Here is an 18545-nt window from a genome sequence, read left to right on the forward strand (position 1 = left end):
GCATATTTTATTTTTGTCATTCGTTCATTAGCATTGTGTGTAATAGCCTCTGTAACTTGCTTTCAGATTGTACGAGTCGCAGAGCGGCGGGATGGATTCCTGGACCTGGACGACTTGGAGCAGCAACTGCAGCTGCACCAGGGATCAGGCAGGCAGCTTATCGGCTGCTTCTCAGCAGCATCCAACATCACAGGCATCCTAGCTGATGACATTGCCACCACATTGCTGCTGCACCAGTATGGCGCCCTTGCATTCTGGGACTATGCTGCTGCAGGTACTGCTGTGGCATATTGTAAGAAAAGGAAGAAAATGACGAATAGTATGCTTTACACTTTTCTCTCTCTCTCTCTCTCTCTCTCTCTCTGTGAGGCTGGGAGGGGAACATCCCTGTGCACTGCGACCTGAGGTCTATTGTGCGCCCCTGGGATGAGTTGCAAGCCCACTAACAGCACCCACGCTGAACCGACCTAACTGCTAACACCCTGACGACCAGTCCTGCCATCCCTCCAAGTCCGTATACCATTCCACCCCAATGGCCTTCCCACATTCCCCCCTCAAATAGTCTGAAGTGTAAACTACCCCTCCCATCTCCTCAACGGTCTGAGGTGTAGATCCCCTCTCCCGTCGGGAGGGGAGTGGGTTCCACTCCTGGGTCACCAGCTACTACGCTTGATATATCCATGGAGGCAGGCCGAGAGTGTCAGCAGCTTTGGAGGGCCACCGCAGGTGCGATCTGAAAACCAAGAAAGACAACCAGAATGATGAGGGAGGAAAGGAAGTGGCGAGAATGAGTGGGGTTTCATACGCCTGATAAAGTTACCTGATATTCATCCATAGGAGTGAGGGAAAAACTCCGATAAAACCTCACCCAGGCACTCATCCCAAGCGGGGAATGGATTCGGGAGTGAAGATGCTACCACGAGACCACATTACTCATAAAGGGAGCCACAAAACAAAACTGAGACATTTTGTTGAGATTTTGATTATAAACTTCTTGGTTATTGTAAAGTAAGGCAGGAAAGTTTTGAACTAATGTAATATCTTCATAACACACTGTTAGCTGAAAAGATAGAGCATTAGCTTTCCATCCTTAGCACCGAAATAAAAGTTCTAGCAAACTATAGTGGAATTTTAAGATGAACAAACATGTTATTGGCTCAGGTTATCTCGAGGCATTCCCGTTTTCACTGCCTCATTGCACTATTACTTTAGAATTCAGGCATAGCAAAGTAGCAATGGGAAACTACAGCAAACGTTTAAGGAAATAGGCCTGCATCATGTAATATAACATCATGACGGTACCAGTGGTAGTAAAACTATCCCACCTCATTATGCGTTTATTTTCCAGGTTGCAAAACTGTTTTGAAGACATATAATTTATAAATGTTGCTAACTTGAATCATAATGAAATCAATTTCAGTGCTAGATTTACGAATAAAAGTGCTCATTCTCTTTTGATACTGTATCTTCATAGTTTATTTGCATAACACTTGCGATATCCATGCTTGTTTGAGACTGTAGAAAGTTTCGCTATTAATTTAATTCCTGTTTTGCAGCACCCTATGTTAAACTGGACATGAATCCGTTTTTGCCTGGAGTGGATGAGAGGGCAGTGTACAAAGACGCTATGTTTTTCTCCGTGCACAAGTTCATTGGAGGAGTTCAAACGCCAGGTTTGTGTTGATTGTGTCGTGAACTGTAACAAGTTGTACAGTCCTCAAGGTCAGTCATTGTCAAGGTGAAGGCATGCAAATTAAATTCATGTTGTAATGTGCGTTGGGCACACAGCCAAACAGGTGGATGTATATATCCGTTCATTAAAAAGACAGTTTGTCATTTATATATGGTAAATATATTTTATTTGTATTTATTTATTATTTTGTTAATCATTTATTTATAGTAGTTTCTACAAAAATATATATTTACAATTCCTTTTCCTCTTATTCCTTCATTGGCCAAGTCACTTTCACTAGTCAGTTGTAACAATCAGAATAGTAGAAATTCTCCTCCTGATTCTGCTTTTCATTCCTCCATTTCTTCCTCACTCTTTCCCTTGTTTCTTCACCTTTTCCTTACCTTTCTCCTTTTACTTCTCTTCTTTCTTCTTCTCATTGTAATCCTCCTCTTTCTCTCCCTCTGTTAAGTGATGTAGATTTGACCTTCGAAACATTGTCGTCTAGGATGCGTATTTTCCGGGTTAGAGGGCCATGGTCTGTTGGTGTTACAACCAAACGTTTCGTCCACTACTCTGGTGGACATCTTCAGTGGCATGGTACACATGTGCGGAGAGATCTGCTGTGTGTATCAGGAACTGGCATTGAGACTGGTAGCACGTCGCTATTTAAGGTGTGGGGCTGTTGTTGCTTGTCGTTGTCGCTGCAGTCTGCACTAGTGGCTTTGGTGTTCTGATTGTTTGTGGTAGTGTCTAAGTGTCGGAGAAAGGGTTTGATGTGTGTGCTTCTGAGGGCCGGATACCAAGCTTTGTTGACCTTGAGTCCTTCCTCTTTATGATTAAAGTTGTTTTTGTGTTTATGAATCTCAATCGCCACTGAAGATGTCCACCGGAGTAGTGGACGAAATGTTTGGTTGTAACACCGACAGACCACGGCCCTCTAGCCTGGAAAATACGCATCCTATCAACGCCGGCCGTGAAAGCCTACATTCCAAGATATTGTCTTGTATTATTCCAGAAATGAAAAAAAGTTACAATGATACAGAGTATCATACAATAGGATGTCCATACCTTAACTATGCGTTCCTGGAATTATTTTGGGTAAAAAAGTCCTAATCAACAAGGATCTGAGTTGTAATGTTTATTTATTTTTTAGTTTGCTATTTAAGGACGCTATATCAACTACTAGGTTATTTAGTAGCTATGAAATTGGTGATGATATTTGGTGAGATGCCTAGAGTTTACCATGGATTACGTGTACCTCTTCTAACGAATTCATGTATGTTGCAAGCGAAAATAATTAATATAACTATGGTGGTCATTTCGAGCCTGTGACACTCAATTCATGATATACTGCATTTCTTTTAAGGAAAGTTGCAATTAAATCATAGTAGTGTTAACATAATAATATTATAAGTTTGAAATCATGATTTTATTGAGAAACTATGGCATTTCGGACCTATGATGATTTGGACTTTTTTACTCAAAATAACCCCAGAATCATGTAGGCAAACTATGGACATCCTTTATATCTCTTTATTGATAAACAATAATTGCGTGATTTGAATGACAAAAGATACATAGAAATTTCGTCTTAAACACAGGTGTGCTTATTGCCAAGAAGTCGCTCTTCAAGAACACAACACCAAATGTCTGTGGAGGTGGAACGGTATTCTTTGTGACAAGGGAGGGTCACCGCTACCTGCAGGACACAGAACTCCGTGAGGAGGGTGGGACAGCAGCTGTTGTGGAATCAGTCAGAGCTGGACTCGTCATGCAGCTCAAGGAGACACTTGGTGTGCAACCTATCATGTCTCGTGAGGAGAAGATAACCAGGTCTGAATAATGCATTGTGCTAGTTTACTCATTACTTCCACAGCTTATTTAGTGTTCCTTTGAGATACACACGTATTTATTCCTTAAACAAACCTTCACTGTATCATTTGATTATTTTTACATTCAAAATGTGTCATCTTCGATGGGCTAGTGATAATTGAACTTGTCTCTAGATACAGGTGTGGGTTCAGTCCCAATTTATTGATAGTGGTAGGTTTTTAGATGGAAAAAATTTTGAAGTTTGCAGGTTAAAACGTGGCAAAGGACAATAGATTTTTAATGGGTGTTAAAATCATTAATATGTCTTCCTTTAAGAGAAAATTAAACATTATACAGATCTAATAGGAATGTACTCATTAGTTGGATATACAGAAGAACCCTTTTTAACGAATGTCCAGAGATTCCTTTTTTTTTTTTAAATAGTGGTTTTGCTTAAAGGGGAGTTTATATAAAATGGGAAGGAAAGACTAAAGTAACTAGTACCACAGTCTAGTATATACAGTCACGAAGCTTGAGTTGTGAGGGTGCTAGGAACAATAGACTGTGCTGGTACTATTTCGCATTGTCTGTAATGAGGCGATATTAGCGATCCTAGTGGTTAGCAACTATCTATGGATGCATATTTACTACGTATTGAACTTCGTGACTGTATATACTAAACTGTGCTAGTACTAACATGTCTTATATATCAAATATTACAATAATTTAATTAGGCCTTAATTATTATTTATTATGAATTTAATTTTACAACATTTTTTAACTCTTCAAATGGTGATGCACGAATGTTTTTCAGTTTGGTTGAATCTGAACACATTGAAACTCGGCATTGAAAATTCCTTCTTCCTTCTTCATTATTTCTTATAATGAAGTACTAGTTGGCAAACCATGCTTTTTTCCATATCCAATAGTGTTACAGGTATCTGAGGATTAGCCTCGACAGCTGTTGTTATTTTCACTTTATGTCAGACAGTTGATTTCTACCATTTAGTCGCCATTATGACGGTGTATAAACAGCATAAAATAACAAAAAAGAACTTGAAAACAGGATCCACACAACTCGCGAGAGCAAGCAAAGCAACCACTCTCTGAAAGCAATGCAAATCAAGGCCATAAAGAATAATGCTACCTCGTGGCGCTGTATTGCTATCGATTGAGATGTGCTATTGAATATGCTAGTACTATTGATTAATGAAAGTTGAGTAGATATTTTGGGCTTCATTATTACAAAATCCACTTGAAAAGTATTCCTTAAAAGCAGGAATTAATTACATTATTCTTATGGTAATTTGATGGGATTTAAGAAATTATTCCTTAAAAATGGGAATGTTAAAATGGTGTTTTACTGTACTTCATGTTTACTGAAATATTGCTAAAATTAAATGCATAGTAAAAATGTAGTGATTCTTATCATTAAATTTATCTTTTGAAACTAACAGTTTTTAATATGAGTCTGTTGAGAAATATTGTACCTGTACATAGCACTGCACATTCGTCATTCCTTTCACTGATGTTTGTTACCAGGATGGTGCTGGCGCATATTCGCACAATCCCAGAGCTGATCCTGCTAGGCAGTGGTTCACAGTCTGTGAGGAGGCTGCCGATATTCTCCTTCATGGTGCGCCATCCCCGTGGGACCTTTCTGCACCACAACTTTGTGTGCACTGTACTCAATGATGTGTTTGGGATCCAGGCTCGTGGAGGCTGTGCGTGTGCTGGTCCTTACGCCCAAGATCTGCTGGGCATTGATGAGGAGCTAGCACAGGAATATGAGGCCATTCTCCTCGAGGACACGTGAGTCCTGTAGCAACTCTATCGGATCATTACAACACAGCATGCTGCTTGTGCAAGCGTTTGATTATTTTTTACATAAGATATTCATCTCCTTTTCTTGTGCTCTTCTTCCTTATTGGTTTGTTCATTCCCTATTTCTTCTCTTTATCCTTTTCATCACTCATATCTTCATTCATCTTTTTCTTCTCATCATTCTTGTCAGCCTGGGTGGCGCAGTTGGTAGAGTTCTGGCCTTCTGTGCCCGAGGTTGTGAGACTGATTCCGGTCCAGGTCGATGGCATTTAAGTGTGCTTAAAGGCTCATGTTAGTAGATTTACCAGCATATTCAAACCAACCTTAGTACAAAAACACATGCACACCAGAATTTATAAAACATTGGCCAGACCTATACTCTGTTTTGGTAGTGAAGCTTGGACGATTCGTAATATTGATTCACAAAGATTAACGGCAGCAGAAATGAGATTTATGCGTCGTACAGCGGGATACACGAGAATGGATCATATTAGAAATTTTGACAGTATGAAAGAATTGCAGATTGAACCGATTACGGAATACCTACAGAAATACAGACAAAACTGGAGATCACATGTCATCAGAATGCCTCATTCTAAAATGCCACGCCAAATTTTAAATTACCAACCTGTGGGCAGGAGATCCTTGGGCAGACCATTCAAGTGTTGGCAAGAGAACGTAACGGGCCACTAGGCCCAATACATGCAAGGATCATGATGAAAGAACTCCTGCAGGACAAAATTCCGACACAATGACGACGCTGATATAACCTGGGCAGTTGCGAGCGTCATTAAATAAAACATAATTTTAAATCTTTTAATTTTTACTTTTCGTCCCTTCTTTCTCCCTCCCCATCATTTGTCCTTCTTTATCGTTTTGTCTGTTGTGCTATTTAATTCGTTATTTTTCATTACTTTTCTTTAGGTAGGCCTACCCTCTTCTTCAATCATATCCATATTTCTGTACTTTTTCACTAGGTATGCTACTAAGCTGCAAAAAATCGATTTTGAGCTTTTTCGAAAGGTTTCAAGAATATATTTTTTCGCCGAAATGAATAGTGTTATGAGGTATATTTCTGTTTCTGATGTTGGCATCATTCACTGCAGCTGGCAGTGCACATTATTATATAACACTGCTTATTAATAGCATGAACTGTTTGTTTAGACGTTTGGATCGGACTCACCTCCGACGAAGAGAGGAGCATTCGAGCTTCGAGATGCTGAGGCCAGGCTTTGCTCGCATCAGCTTGCCATTCTTCATGTCTGACTCTGAGGTGGCCTTCGTACTTGAAGCACTCAAGATGGTGGCGACTGAAGCCTGGAAGTTGTTGCCTCAATACATTCTCAACCCAGAGACTGGAGAATGGCGACATCACACAAACACAGTATGTATGAGTTGTTATGTGATTGTTTTACTGTAGCTACAAGAATGATTAGTAACCTAGTTTTCGTTCTTCCGGAAGAATCTGTATGGCATCTGTATCTTCCTTTCCCCTTCTGTGTCCTTGTTAATATAACTTTTTCAACTGTCAAGTTCACTCTTAAGTTTCCATGAAAATTGAAACTTCAAAATAGCACATTATGCAACGAGCCTATAATGGTAGTAATTAAGATGCGAGTATGTTTGTTTATGAAACGAGCTCAAGCGGGTTTCATAATTTTCATACGAGCATATTAATTACCATTATAGGCAAGTTTCATACGACTTTTTATGCTCGACCATATTTCTAACTTGAAATTATTCATAAGTATTCATGTTATGGTTATGTAAGTGCGGTGCGGAACTGACCTTCTAAATTGTGAGATGTGCGCAGATGCGTAAATATTGATTTTTTCCAAGAGCGAATGTCATTGACCTTGATATAATCTAGAGAATAACATGAACATTAGTCTTGATATAACCTAGAAATTGATTTAGAATTGAAAAACGAGATGACAAATTGAATTTATTTGAATATTATTTACAATTAACGCTAATTATTATAGTAACAGAACATAACCTTCTGCGACAGTATTGGATTTCCAGCCTCTGTGACTTTTCGCAAGTTGTCTTTCGATTGCATATCCGAGAATAATTGATACTTGCGCTTTTATAATGCTACAATGGTGATTTCTCATTGGCTGAACAACTGAACTATAATGAATAGGTGTACTTTAATGAGGTTCATCAAAGGGCTACTACCAGGTGTATAATTACTACATTTCGGCATGGTCGAGCATAAAAAATAATTTACTAAACTTTTATGAAACTTTGGCATATGGATGGATATGGATATGGTTATTGTCTCTCAAACTCTTTGGTCCTGCTGGCCCTTCACATTCCTATATTCAGGCCAGCATTTCCATTCTTACACTACATAAATCATTTGTACATTGCATGACCGTTGCCTGCTCTACGCCACCATTATTCACCATTTTTATCCTTTCATATCCATTAATTTTATTTAATTACTTATCCCTTTCTATATTAGGTGTTTATTATGTTGTTGTTGTTTTCTAATGCCAGATGTTTGACAATAAAGCCATTTGACCTCTTGCACTCCAATATTTTTCAAAGATATTATCATGGTCAGCCACTGAAGCACAGATTTTGAGGTGTTCCGAATCCATTTCTTGGTTTGAGTTGCACAATGGGCAGTTAGGGGACTGATATATTCCAATTCTATGCAGGTGTTTGGCCAAACAATCAAGGTCTGTTCCCAATCTAAATGCAGCTACAGACGATTTTCGTGGTAAATCGGGAATTAACTGTGGATTATAATGCAGAGAGTTCCATTTTTTCCCTTGAGATTGTGTTATCAAATTTTGTTTGTTGAAGTCTAAGTATGTAGATTTAATAAATCTTTTCACAGAGTAATACGTAGATTTAGTAACAGGTCTGTAAGTAGCAGTGTTGCCCTTCTTTGCTAAATCATCCACATTCTCGTTTCCCAGGATTCCACAATGGGATGGTATCCATTGGAATACAATTCTTTTATTGGGTGATATTAATTGAGAGAGCATTGTAGTTATTTCTGCTGTTTGAGATGAAGGTGTGTGTTTAGAGACTATTGATAGAATATCTGCTTTGGAGTCTGACAATATAACTGCATTCTTAAATTTATTGATGTGGCATAGAAGATTCCTGAGACTTTCCCTTATTGCAATGATTTCTCTATCAAAACTTGTTCCATATCCAAGAGATCTATAAAGTGAGAAGAGACTGCACGTAACACCTGCACCGGCACCTTGTTCTGTGGAGATCAAGGATCCGTCGGTGTATAAATGAAGCTAGTTTTATGGAGGGTACCTAATATTAATTGTCTCTAAAGACAATTGTTTCATTATTTCAGTGTTTATTATCTCTGACCAAGAGCAGTGGATTTTAAAGGGCAATAAAATCCTTAGTATGTTTTGTGTCATAAATTCGCAGCGTGAAAAGAAAGCTATTCCTGGTATAGGGTTCAGGCAAAATTCGTCGGAAATTTCTTGTCCACTTTGAATTTCGATGCTGACCTTAGCAGTTCAAAGCATCTGCTGCCACTGCCACTGCTACAACGACCATCACTGCCACACAAAAGCATGCTCTCTTCTTATCACTCAGATTGAAATGTTACCATATAATTGTTGCAGGTATTTCGAGACAGGAAGTGGCTTGGTTCCATCCGTTACGTTGACGGAAAGATGACTGTTAATGAGAGGAGAGTGTCTGGGCATGGCACATTCCCTCCTCAAGACTATGCAGAATGTCTACAGACTGCTAGGAATATCTTCAACAAGGCACGAAAGGTGCGTGTTACTGTTAATTGTTGTCTGATGATTATCTTGTCACAAATGAGTACTAGTATCATTGTCTATAGAACAAAGCAGTGCTGTCAATCTGAAGGGATATTTTGTTCCCACTTTTAGTGTTAAAAAAAGTTTTCTTAATCTTGTGCAAAAGAAAAAGTGTATTGTTTCCTCTCATTTGTTTGGATATTCGCAGGAATATCACGTTTATCAAATTGAATGTATAGACTGTATTGTGTATGAAGCAAAGAACAGCATATTTCCCATATCTGGTGTATGAAGTTACTGTATGTAAATGTTACAGTATGCTAATAATTTATATAAGTAATCTAAATTAATCCACTGGCCATTTTCTACCACTCACTTAATTCCCTGTTGTTTGAACTGATGTCTATTTAAGCAAACATTTGCAGAGCTGGTATTTATAGGAAAATATCGCATTCCCAACAGTGTACATAAGTGCCCTGTATGTAAGATGACGTGGAAGATACAATGGTTTGATCTTTCAAAACAGATTTTATTCAGAAGATGCTGATATCGTTTGCTTTATTAAATTGTCCCTGGAGCTTTCCTGTCTTTTCAATTGAAAGATTTTGTGCAAAGAGTGGTCATGTCTCTTGTTTGGTGCAATTTAGAGGACAAGCAAAAATGTTTACTGGAATTCCACTATAATATTAGTTTGTTCGAGATAAAAGTACACTTAGCGGCAAAAAGAATGGGCCGGCCGACAATTTCTAAGTTCCAGAGACATAACATTGCGCATGCTCATCTCGTCAAAGCCATAGTTCACTAGATAACACATAATTAAGCCATTTAAATTTGCTGTATTTTGTTTAAGAGTCTAAAATATGTAATAAAATCGAATGGCGGGTTCATTCTAGATACATCAGGACCCTTGAAGAGTGAAATAATAATAAAATTGATAAATACAAAATCAACCGGAGCGAATATGAACAGGGAAACCACGTATTATGCCCAATCGATATTAACAGTCACAGTAGCGTAAGTCGTTACGGCATTGGTCTATTGAAAAGTTGATAGTAGTAGCTCAAGGTTCGAATCTCCCCAAATCTTCTTTTTTTAATTACAAATTTGCCATTATATGTGTCTCGCAAAGCTATAATTATGTGGCGATATTTCTTGGAATATGTCCAAACTCTAATAAATAATAAACCTCCCTCTCTCTTTCAAGCAATACTGCTATATGTTAATACAACGTTCTGTCTCGTCATTACGGTTGAAGATGGGACAGAAAAATAACTCATTGCCCTGGTTCGCATAGGTTATTCTGCGTATGCTACTCTCCGACAGGACTTCGATTGGAGAAATGTCATTTTCTCCGAGGTAATTGTCTCCAATAGCAACGATAGTACTGCCCTAGTTTATTGTATGAATGGCCACTGATACGATGAATGCTTCGTGAGACGAATTAATAAGTCGCGTGTTGGGGGTGGATGTCATACGATGGGGCAGGACTTCTGGAACGCATCCACGGGTGGTTTATGCAGAAGTCTACGAATACATTTTGGCAAATGTAATGATCCCTTCCGAAAACGATATCCAGAAGGAACACTTTTCTTCCAGCAGGATAATCATCCGATACACACCGCCAACCGGATTCAAAGATGGTTTACGAGGAGGCGTGATGTCGACCCAGTCGACTGGCCTCCAAATTCACCAGATATGAATCCGATTCAAAATTTGTGGGCTGCAATCAAAAGAATCCTACGCTCTAATTGGGCAGAACAACCACCCGTTTGGACACCTGAGGAATTGTGGGACAGAGTTCTAGATGCGTGGGAGGAGATGGCCAAGAATTTAGACCTGTTCCATAATCTTGTAGACTCCATGCCGAGCAGAATGAGGGCAGTTGTTGACGCAGGTGGTTTATGGACGAGATACTAGCAAATACTGTAGAGAGCTAATACCGGAAAGCAACGCGATTAACATGGTGTCGGGCGGCGACACGAGAACACTAGCGCTGTCTAGCGGCTTGGTTTGAACAATGCTTCCAATATGTATTGCTTCAAATAACGTACGAAGCTCTCTACTGTATTTGATTATGTACATATCTAGGAGGGGTTGGAAGGAATTGTGGTAGGCCTATTACTATATAGGCCTACCACAATTCCTTCCAACCCCTCCTAGATATTACATGAGAGCTAAAGAAATCAGTACAGAACGGTCAGATTTACATTCTCGTTAATTTAATTGTCATAACTATTGAACGAACATTATGATGCTAATAATAATATTATAAGATGTTTTAAAAGAGATATCACATTGGTGAAAAACATCATTAAAGCTACAGTATAGCTACTGCACATACTTTTTAATTGTCCCATTAACTCTCTATTCTCCAGGTTACTGATGCATTACTATTTTAGCCTCTCTGTTCTTTTTTCCAGTCACTGTTCTACAACTTACTCTGTCACATTCATTTTTTACAAAACAATTGATCATTACGTTAAGGAACTTATTAACGAAAACATGTTTACAATCTTTACATACTGAATTAGTTTGATCTATTTGTTTAAAAGTAAGGGCCATTAACTTGGTTTTTACACCTTGTCTGCTTGATGAAAGAATTTTTCTAAAGTGCGTGTGAAATGTTGATCGAATAATTTTAGATAAAGAAACTAATAACTTGTGGGAATTAGAAAATTAGCACTGTCATACTTTTTATTTGCAATATGCTGATAAATGCCTGTCAAGTTTTCAGATTTGAAACTAGCTAGTTCCAGTTTGAAAATCTCATGTGGTATTCTGCTACAAGCCCACCCTGTCACATATGTTAATGAATTATCTGGAACCATACATTGATCATGATTGTCCTCTTCAAGTTCAGCGATTTCTACAAAACTGTTTTCTATTGCTGGATAATCACTGCAGATTCTAAATGAACTTTCTTCAATCTCCTTCTTCGTAACTAAAAAATCACTAACTTCAATTTCACAGTTGCCTTTCTCTGAAGGTATTAAGAGCTGGCAGCTCATAATTCCTCTGACGGCAGACTTGAATTTACAGCTGTCAGGGATAATGTTATAACTACCCTTAGAACGCACGACAGAGAAAATATTTTCAATACAGTCTTGTGTTATACGTCTTGTAAGCAGGAACCGAAAGTTAAAATTTTGTTCCAGATCTCTCCACAAGTGACGTAGAGCTATTATATTTTGTATCCAACCCTTAAAGCAAGGTGGGTTTGTCTTTTTTTTGCTCAGAATTTTTAATTTTGAAAACAGACTTTCCAGTTTTTGTAGAGTCGTTCAATGACAAGAAGTAGTTTGTAAAGCCCTGCGTGAGGATTTAGCATCGTTCATGGTCGATGAATTAAAACAGTCAAATCCACGATCCACTAGCTCTATAAACTCTGTTGTTTGAAGAGCTTCTTCAGGTTGTGACTGAAACGACACATGAGTTTTTATGGCCTTGCTGACTGAATGACTTAGCACCTGTGCAGCCAGACAAACCCTCATGGGCGAGAAAGGTGGAAGTTCTATATGTTTTTGTCTCAAATTTGGGCATAATCGTGGATTCATATCTTTATCCTTATTATACAGTTCAACAACATGTTGCCACTTGTATACTTCATCTTTGTACGAAAGGTCGTGCCGCTTAAAGTTGTTTCGTACTGACTTTAGGAGATGTGGTGTGTCATGCAAGAAGTACACAATTTCTCCATCTATTTCAATAAATGGTTTATCAACCTCGCATCCCAATAAATTCCTCATTCTAATATTACTGGCTGGCTGGTCACTAACAACTACTTTAGGAAATTAGCCACATATTTACTAACCTCGCGGATGGCTTCGGAAAGAAGATCTTTTAGAACATCACCGGGCGTGGAATTATTAGGTAGGAAATATCCTATTATCTGCTTGTAGTTGGTTTGCAAGCCCCTAATCATAAATACTAAAGCCTGATTTGCGGGTTTCAATTCTCCACTTTCTGTTTGATTTTGACTCTCGTACGGTCCAAATTCTACAAAGCCATCGAATAAATCTGATTTTGCATCATACGAGAAACTTTGTTTCAAAGATATCTCGTCAAGTACAATGGAAACAACTCTCTGAGCTGGTGTCAGACTTCTCGATTTTATCTTAAGCAGTTGCATTATTGCCCATTGAAACCTGGACCCACACCCAATTGTTGCAGCCAATTACGTAAGGAGCGAATAGTCGGCAGACAGAAAGTCTTCCTCAAGTATCGATATGCATTTGGTGAATAATAATGCAATGCCAGTGCGAAATTTTTTTCATACTCGGTGTATCGCCTTCCCATAGGTTTTCTTTTTCTTAGCTTCAACTGAGATTTAAGAAATGAATCTTTTACCAGCGATTGATCACATTCTAAAGATGAATGAGATTTTTTCAATTTTTGTACGTCAGCTCTTAGGGTTTGAATGAGTTTCCTTTGTCTTGACATAATTTTCTGCGCATTCCTTAGTTTGTTAGTAAGAAATTGTATTTTTTTCTCAGACGAATTTTTTTCTCTTTTTGGAGTTCTAACATTCTCCAAGTTATCTGTAACAAGATAAATTTTGTGCTTTATAAGGCTTACAATATTATATTTCGAAACATTTTATATTGTAATCATCAGGGAACGGATTTATATGGACTAAAAATATATGAAATATGTAAATATATATGTAGTTATTTTTACCAAAATATGGAATTAAATATGGATTTTTACCAAAATATGGAATTAAATATGGACTTAAAATTATAAAAAAAATGACTATGTACGTTAAATATTGGTACATTTTAATCAAACTAAACAAAAAATATAATGGACGTACCTTATCTTCCAATGTAGTTTCAACAAAACTCAATTTTTATTGTCTGTTACCATAACAATAGGTTACAAACATTTCTTTCAAGTGCTGAAAAGTGAATCTTCTTCTATTGTCTCTGAGGATAGATTTATACTGACTAAAAGAGCGTTCGACGTCACAAGAAGTAACTGGTACATAATTCAATTTCACAATGTCTGCTGGGGATAAGTCCAAGTTAATCTTCACTGTTGATTCACCACTCATCACAGCAACAACCTTTTGTAGTTCTTCATATCCAGGGTTTTTTGAAAGTACAGTGTCCACCTTAGCTCTTACTGCATCTGCAACTTTACCTCTACCACGATTCAGTTGTTCCACAGTACTATTTATAATTTCAAAACTTTCAGATAGTGAAAGGTGCCTATTTTGGAGACTTTTGAGCGTTTTTATGATGCATGAAAATGTATGCTGAATGTGAGCTAAGTCATTCTTCACACTTATGTCACAGGTAACTGTTTTCGCAGTATCAATTGAGACTGCATCTTCAGAGTCCAATGCAAGGAGAACATTGTTAATAGAGTCTATATGTTCGGCATAATATTCAACTGCTTCTAGCCATGTACCCCATCTAGTTAAAATTGGCTTTGGTGGCAATGGAATTTCAGGGTACATTTCTTTCAACACGTTAACTCTACTGGGAGCTTTGAGAAATACTTTTTTCACTGATGAAATCAACAAATCTACTTTAGGGAAATTGTCTCTGACCACTTCTGCCACACGATGAAATGCATGCGCCACACAAGTAAAATGAGTCAATTTAGGATATACAACAGATAATGCTTGTCCAGCTTTGACCATATAAGGGGCAGCATCGCTAATAAAGAATAACACATTATCGTACATAATACCCTTTGGCCACAGGATACCCATAGCTTCGTTGAACAGTTTAACTATAGTTTTGTTATTGCACTTTTCTAGAACATCACAATGTAAAAGAATTCGTTCAGAATATTGTTCACTTAACAAACCGATAACTACATTACCAACAAGTCTACCTCTTTGTCGGGAGTCTCATCAATGGAAACCCAAATTGAACTATCTTTAATTTCATCTCTTATCTTCTGTATTGTCTCATCGTAGATGGATGGAGCATACGTCTTCCTAAGTGTTGACTCATCCGGGATTGTATGTTGAGTATATTTTTCAAGGAATTCCCTGAAGACCTTATTCTTTAGTTTGTAGAGAGGAATATCAGCAGAGATGAGAGAACGGCACAGGTCGATGTTAAACTCAGATCTTACATTCGATGTTGTTGGTTGTGTTAAAAACAATTGTCTCTGCTTGGAATTTAGTTGTTTGTTGGCCTGATGTTTACTAGTTGTAATGTGTTGTTGCACCAGGAACTTTTGTGTAGATGATACTGCACACTGACACAAATTACAAAATAATATTTTATTGTCAGTTGATAAACCATCTTCTTTAAATTCTGAAATGTAACTTGTTAGTTTTGATTTTAAATTGACTGAATGACGTACTTTTGGCATATTTACCGTCTTTATAGTATGATTTACAAAACTGAACCTATGTGTACTCTGACTGGCATTTAACTGTTGAGCTGCACAACTGAAGTCTGTTAAAAATTTTAAATTAAATTAATACAGTTTTGTAACTTACTTTCCCATTGTTGATAGGACTGCTAATTTTCAAATAACTCTGATGTTAAAGGGATTACTGAACATGTGTTTAAATCTCTATTGTTGAAATGTATTTTTAAAAGTTAATGGAATTTTGTTTTGTTTTATTGTTAAACCTAATATAATATGGACTGTTTTATATGAAATATGGAAAATATATGGAAATTAACGAAAATATGTACTAAACTCTAAAATATGGAAAAATATGGAAAATAAAAGTAGGATTTTTCAACCCTACACATTGTGAAACATAAAGATAATGCAAAATATAAATTATATTAGCTTTATAAGTAAATATGTATTTACATATAAATCCTTTCCCTGGTAATCATATTTGCTAGTAAATAACAATTACGATATTAGGGCCAGGAATATAAAAATACAACAATCAGGGCTTACTTAAAAGCTTGTGACTTTGTAGAATGCATAGGTTATATTAGAACAGGTAGTACTGTATCTTACTTTTGTCACAGTCTATGTAGACTGTGCTTCTAGCTCGCTGCAGGCAACACAAGAAATGTTTCGATCTCCTCTCGCACGGCCAACCCTCTCGTCAACTTATTCAAACCTTTCCGCTTGGAGCGCTGTTAGTCGATGTCGCACATATGACAGCCAGCTTTCCGGTATTAGTATCTACAGTATTTGATACTAGTCTCCACCACAGGCCTTGTTTTGTTAATACAGTATATTAAAAAATTGTTTATTTTTGTTAATTTAATTATTTATTTGTGTTTGATATGCATCTGGTTTTTTAAGATGTGAAACAAGTATTTTTGTTTATACAGACCAGGTCTCACGTATTAATAGCCCACAGGTGATGAGCAATAATATTTTTACAAGGCAAGCATAACGAAGTTTGTTAACAAGTGCCATTTCACATTTAAACTAATAAATTAAGTAAAAGTTAAAATAAAAAAAAAATAATAATTTTACCGTACCGGGAGGCGAACTCACAACCTCTGGTACGGATGTCAGACTTCTTACCACTGGGCCACACACTGCTTGTAAGGTTTACTACATTATAGACGGACGACTTCCAATGAAGAGACACCACAGCAATGCCTTGCAGTGGGTTACGTTTACACGAGTGAACCGCGCGATAGAACTTAGCATTTCTATTGACCAAGAGTCAGCCCTTCTTTTTGCTGCTAAGTGTACATTAACAACAAAAATAAAACCTTCAGAATTAATATATCTTATAAAAATATTATTAATCTTGTACTGAACATGTATAGTCCTGGTCAGTAATACAAGAAGTGTTGCAATTTGATAATTTCTTATGTCTGTTGATGTTTCTTAATTAATACTTGACACATTTTATTGTTTATAGGGGAGACAGAACATTGTTACAATAACACCCTTTTATAAATGTAATATAATTTGTGTATAATATTATATTAAATTTTGTTTCAAGTGTTACACTGTTCGTAACTTTACTTGGCTGCTGCAGGTAGTTTGCGATGTGAGGGAGGTTTTCAGGCAGTATGATGGAGATGTCGGAGACTAAAACGTGATATCTCGTTCATAAACATAAATTATATCAGTATATTATTAATGCAAATTCCAGTTAATATTACATTATTTTGTTATCTTTAGTAAATCAAATTGTTTAATATAGATTTGATCCATATTATATTTTACAACCTCAGGGATATTTAACAAATATTACTGCTTTCATTACTGCTGATAGTATACAAAACATAAGTCTGGTAGGTAAGCAAGTTACCAAAAGGCAAGAAATACGCGAGTAAGGTATTTTTCGCAATCCTTTGGGTCACAGAAGTTGGTCACACACAGGAAGTAAAAAGTAAGAATATTTAAATTGATAAACCGTGTTTTAAATTACTGTAAACTTTTACATTATCTTTTTTTTGTACTCAACATCCAACAAAGGTGCTTTCTCGTGCAGTGAAACAGGAAAGCATTGGGACAGTGAACATTTCTTGCACCCACTTGGGTAGGTAAATTGGTAATGATTAACTATACAAAAATCTGTCCTTTTCCTCTTCATCTCTTATTCCCTTTCTCAGGATAGACAGGAAACTGTTACAGAGACTCATATTTCTCAAAAGTTGATATTTTAGTTGTATACAAGAAACTGAATAGGAAGTAGAAATTTTTAAATTGACATACCTTAAAACTACTATAAACTCTTAAATTATCATTTCTTACAATAAATACTCTTAATAAACTTTACTGTGCATTGAAAAAATGGAAGTTTGGGGCTCACTGATCTATCTACGGTCACAGGTGAAATTTTGGGTCATTTTCAGTCAAAAATCGCATTTTCATTTTCTTGTAAGAAATGAAACAGCAATCTCTTATTTATATGTTGAGCAAGTTTCAATTCTCTGCGACGCTCGAAAGCATAAAAATTACGCAATATATAAATGGCTGCACCCTTGAACTTCAATTTCATGCAAATTTTACAAGCTATTTTCTCGCACTATTTTTTTCAACACATTTCGGCAGGTTAGAAATGTAAAGGCTCTTACAATTTTGATGATAGGAACATGAAATTTTTACTGCATGTTGTATTTGCTGTAGTTAACAAAATAGCGCATGGGTTTTATGATTAAATGAATACATTTTGAAACAAAAAATGAAATATTTATAGTGGTAAAGAAAAATTTCTGTTTTTAGGTGTGCAGTGGTTATAAAAAATGTTTCCCCCTTTTGAAGAAAAGATAAAGGAAAACTAATGCGTCATGTTTTTTCTAAATATGCCATTGGTCTTGCAAAAAATATTTTCAAACATTTAACTGAAAAATTGAGCGATACTTCTCATTTTGAAATATGCAAATTTTTCAAAATATTTTTGTTAATAACTCAGAAACTAATTGACTCACAGAAATTAAACTTCACCACATCATGATCTATCACACCGTGATTATGTGTACAAAGAATCAAGGACGTAATGTAAAATTAAAATGTAGAAAATAGATATTTTACCCATCACCCCCATAAGGAGCATTTTAGAACTTACTGAAATCAAA

The 18545-nt window shown here is 36.7% G+C and overlaps 1 protein-coding gene across 3 annotated transcripts in view; it reads left to right on the plus strand.

Annotated features, from left to right (window-relative positions):
* The window catches only part of LOC138709367 (uncharacterized), a 409404-nt gene that overhangs the window by 367338 nt on the left and 23521 nt on the right, over window positions 1–18545 (plus strand). For all 3 annotated transcript variants that reach the window (XM_069840100.1, XM_069840101.1, XM_069840102.1), the window contains 6 exons: window positions 67–274; window positions 1557–1673; window positions 3277–3508; window positions 5030–5299; window positions 6476–6695; window positions 8923–9078. In XM_069840100.1, the coding sequence (XP_069696201.1) occupies window positions 67–274; window positions 1557–1673; window positions 3277–3508; window positions 5030–5299; window positions 6476–6695; window positions 8923–9078 (1203 nt within the window). The remainder of the gene's footprint in view (window positions 1–66; window positions 275–1556; window positions 1674–3276; window positions 3509–5029; window positions 5300–6475; window positions 6696–8922; window positions 9079–18545) is intronic.

The sequence above is a fragment of the Periplaneta americana genome, chromosome 11 (assembly GCF_040183065.1).
Source record: "Periplaneta americana isolate PAMFEO1 chromosome 11, P.americana_PAMFEO1_priV1, whole genome shotgun sequence".
Taxonomy (NCBI): Eukaryota; Metazoa; Arthropoda; class Insecta; order Blattodea; family Blattidae; genus Periplaneta; species Periplaneta americana.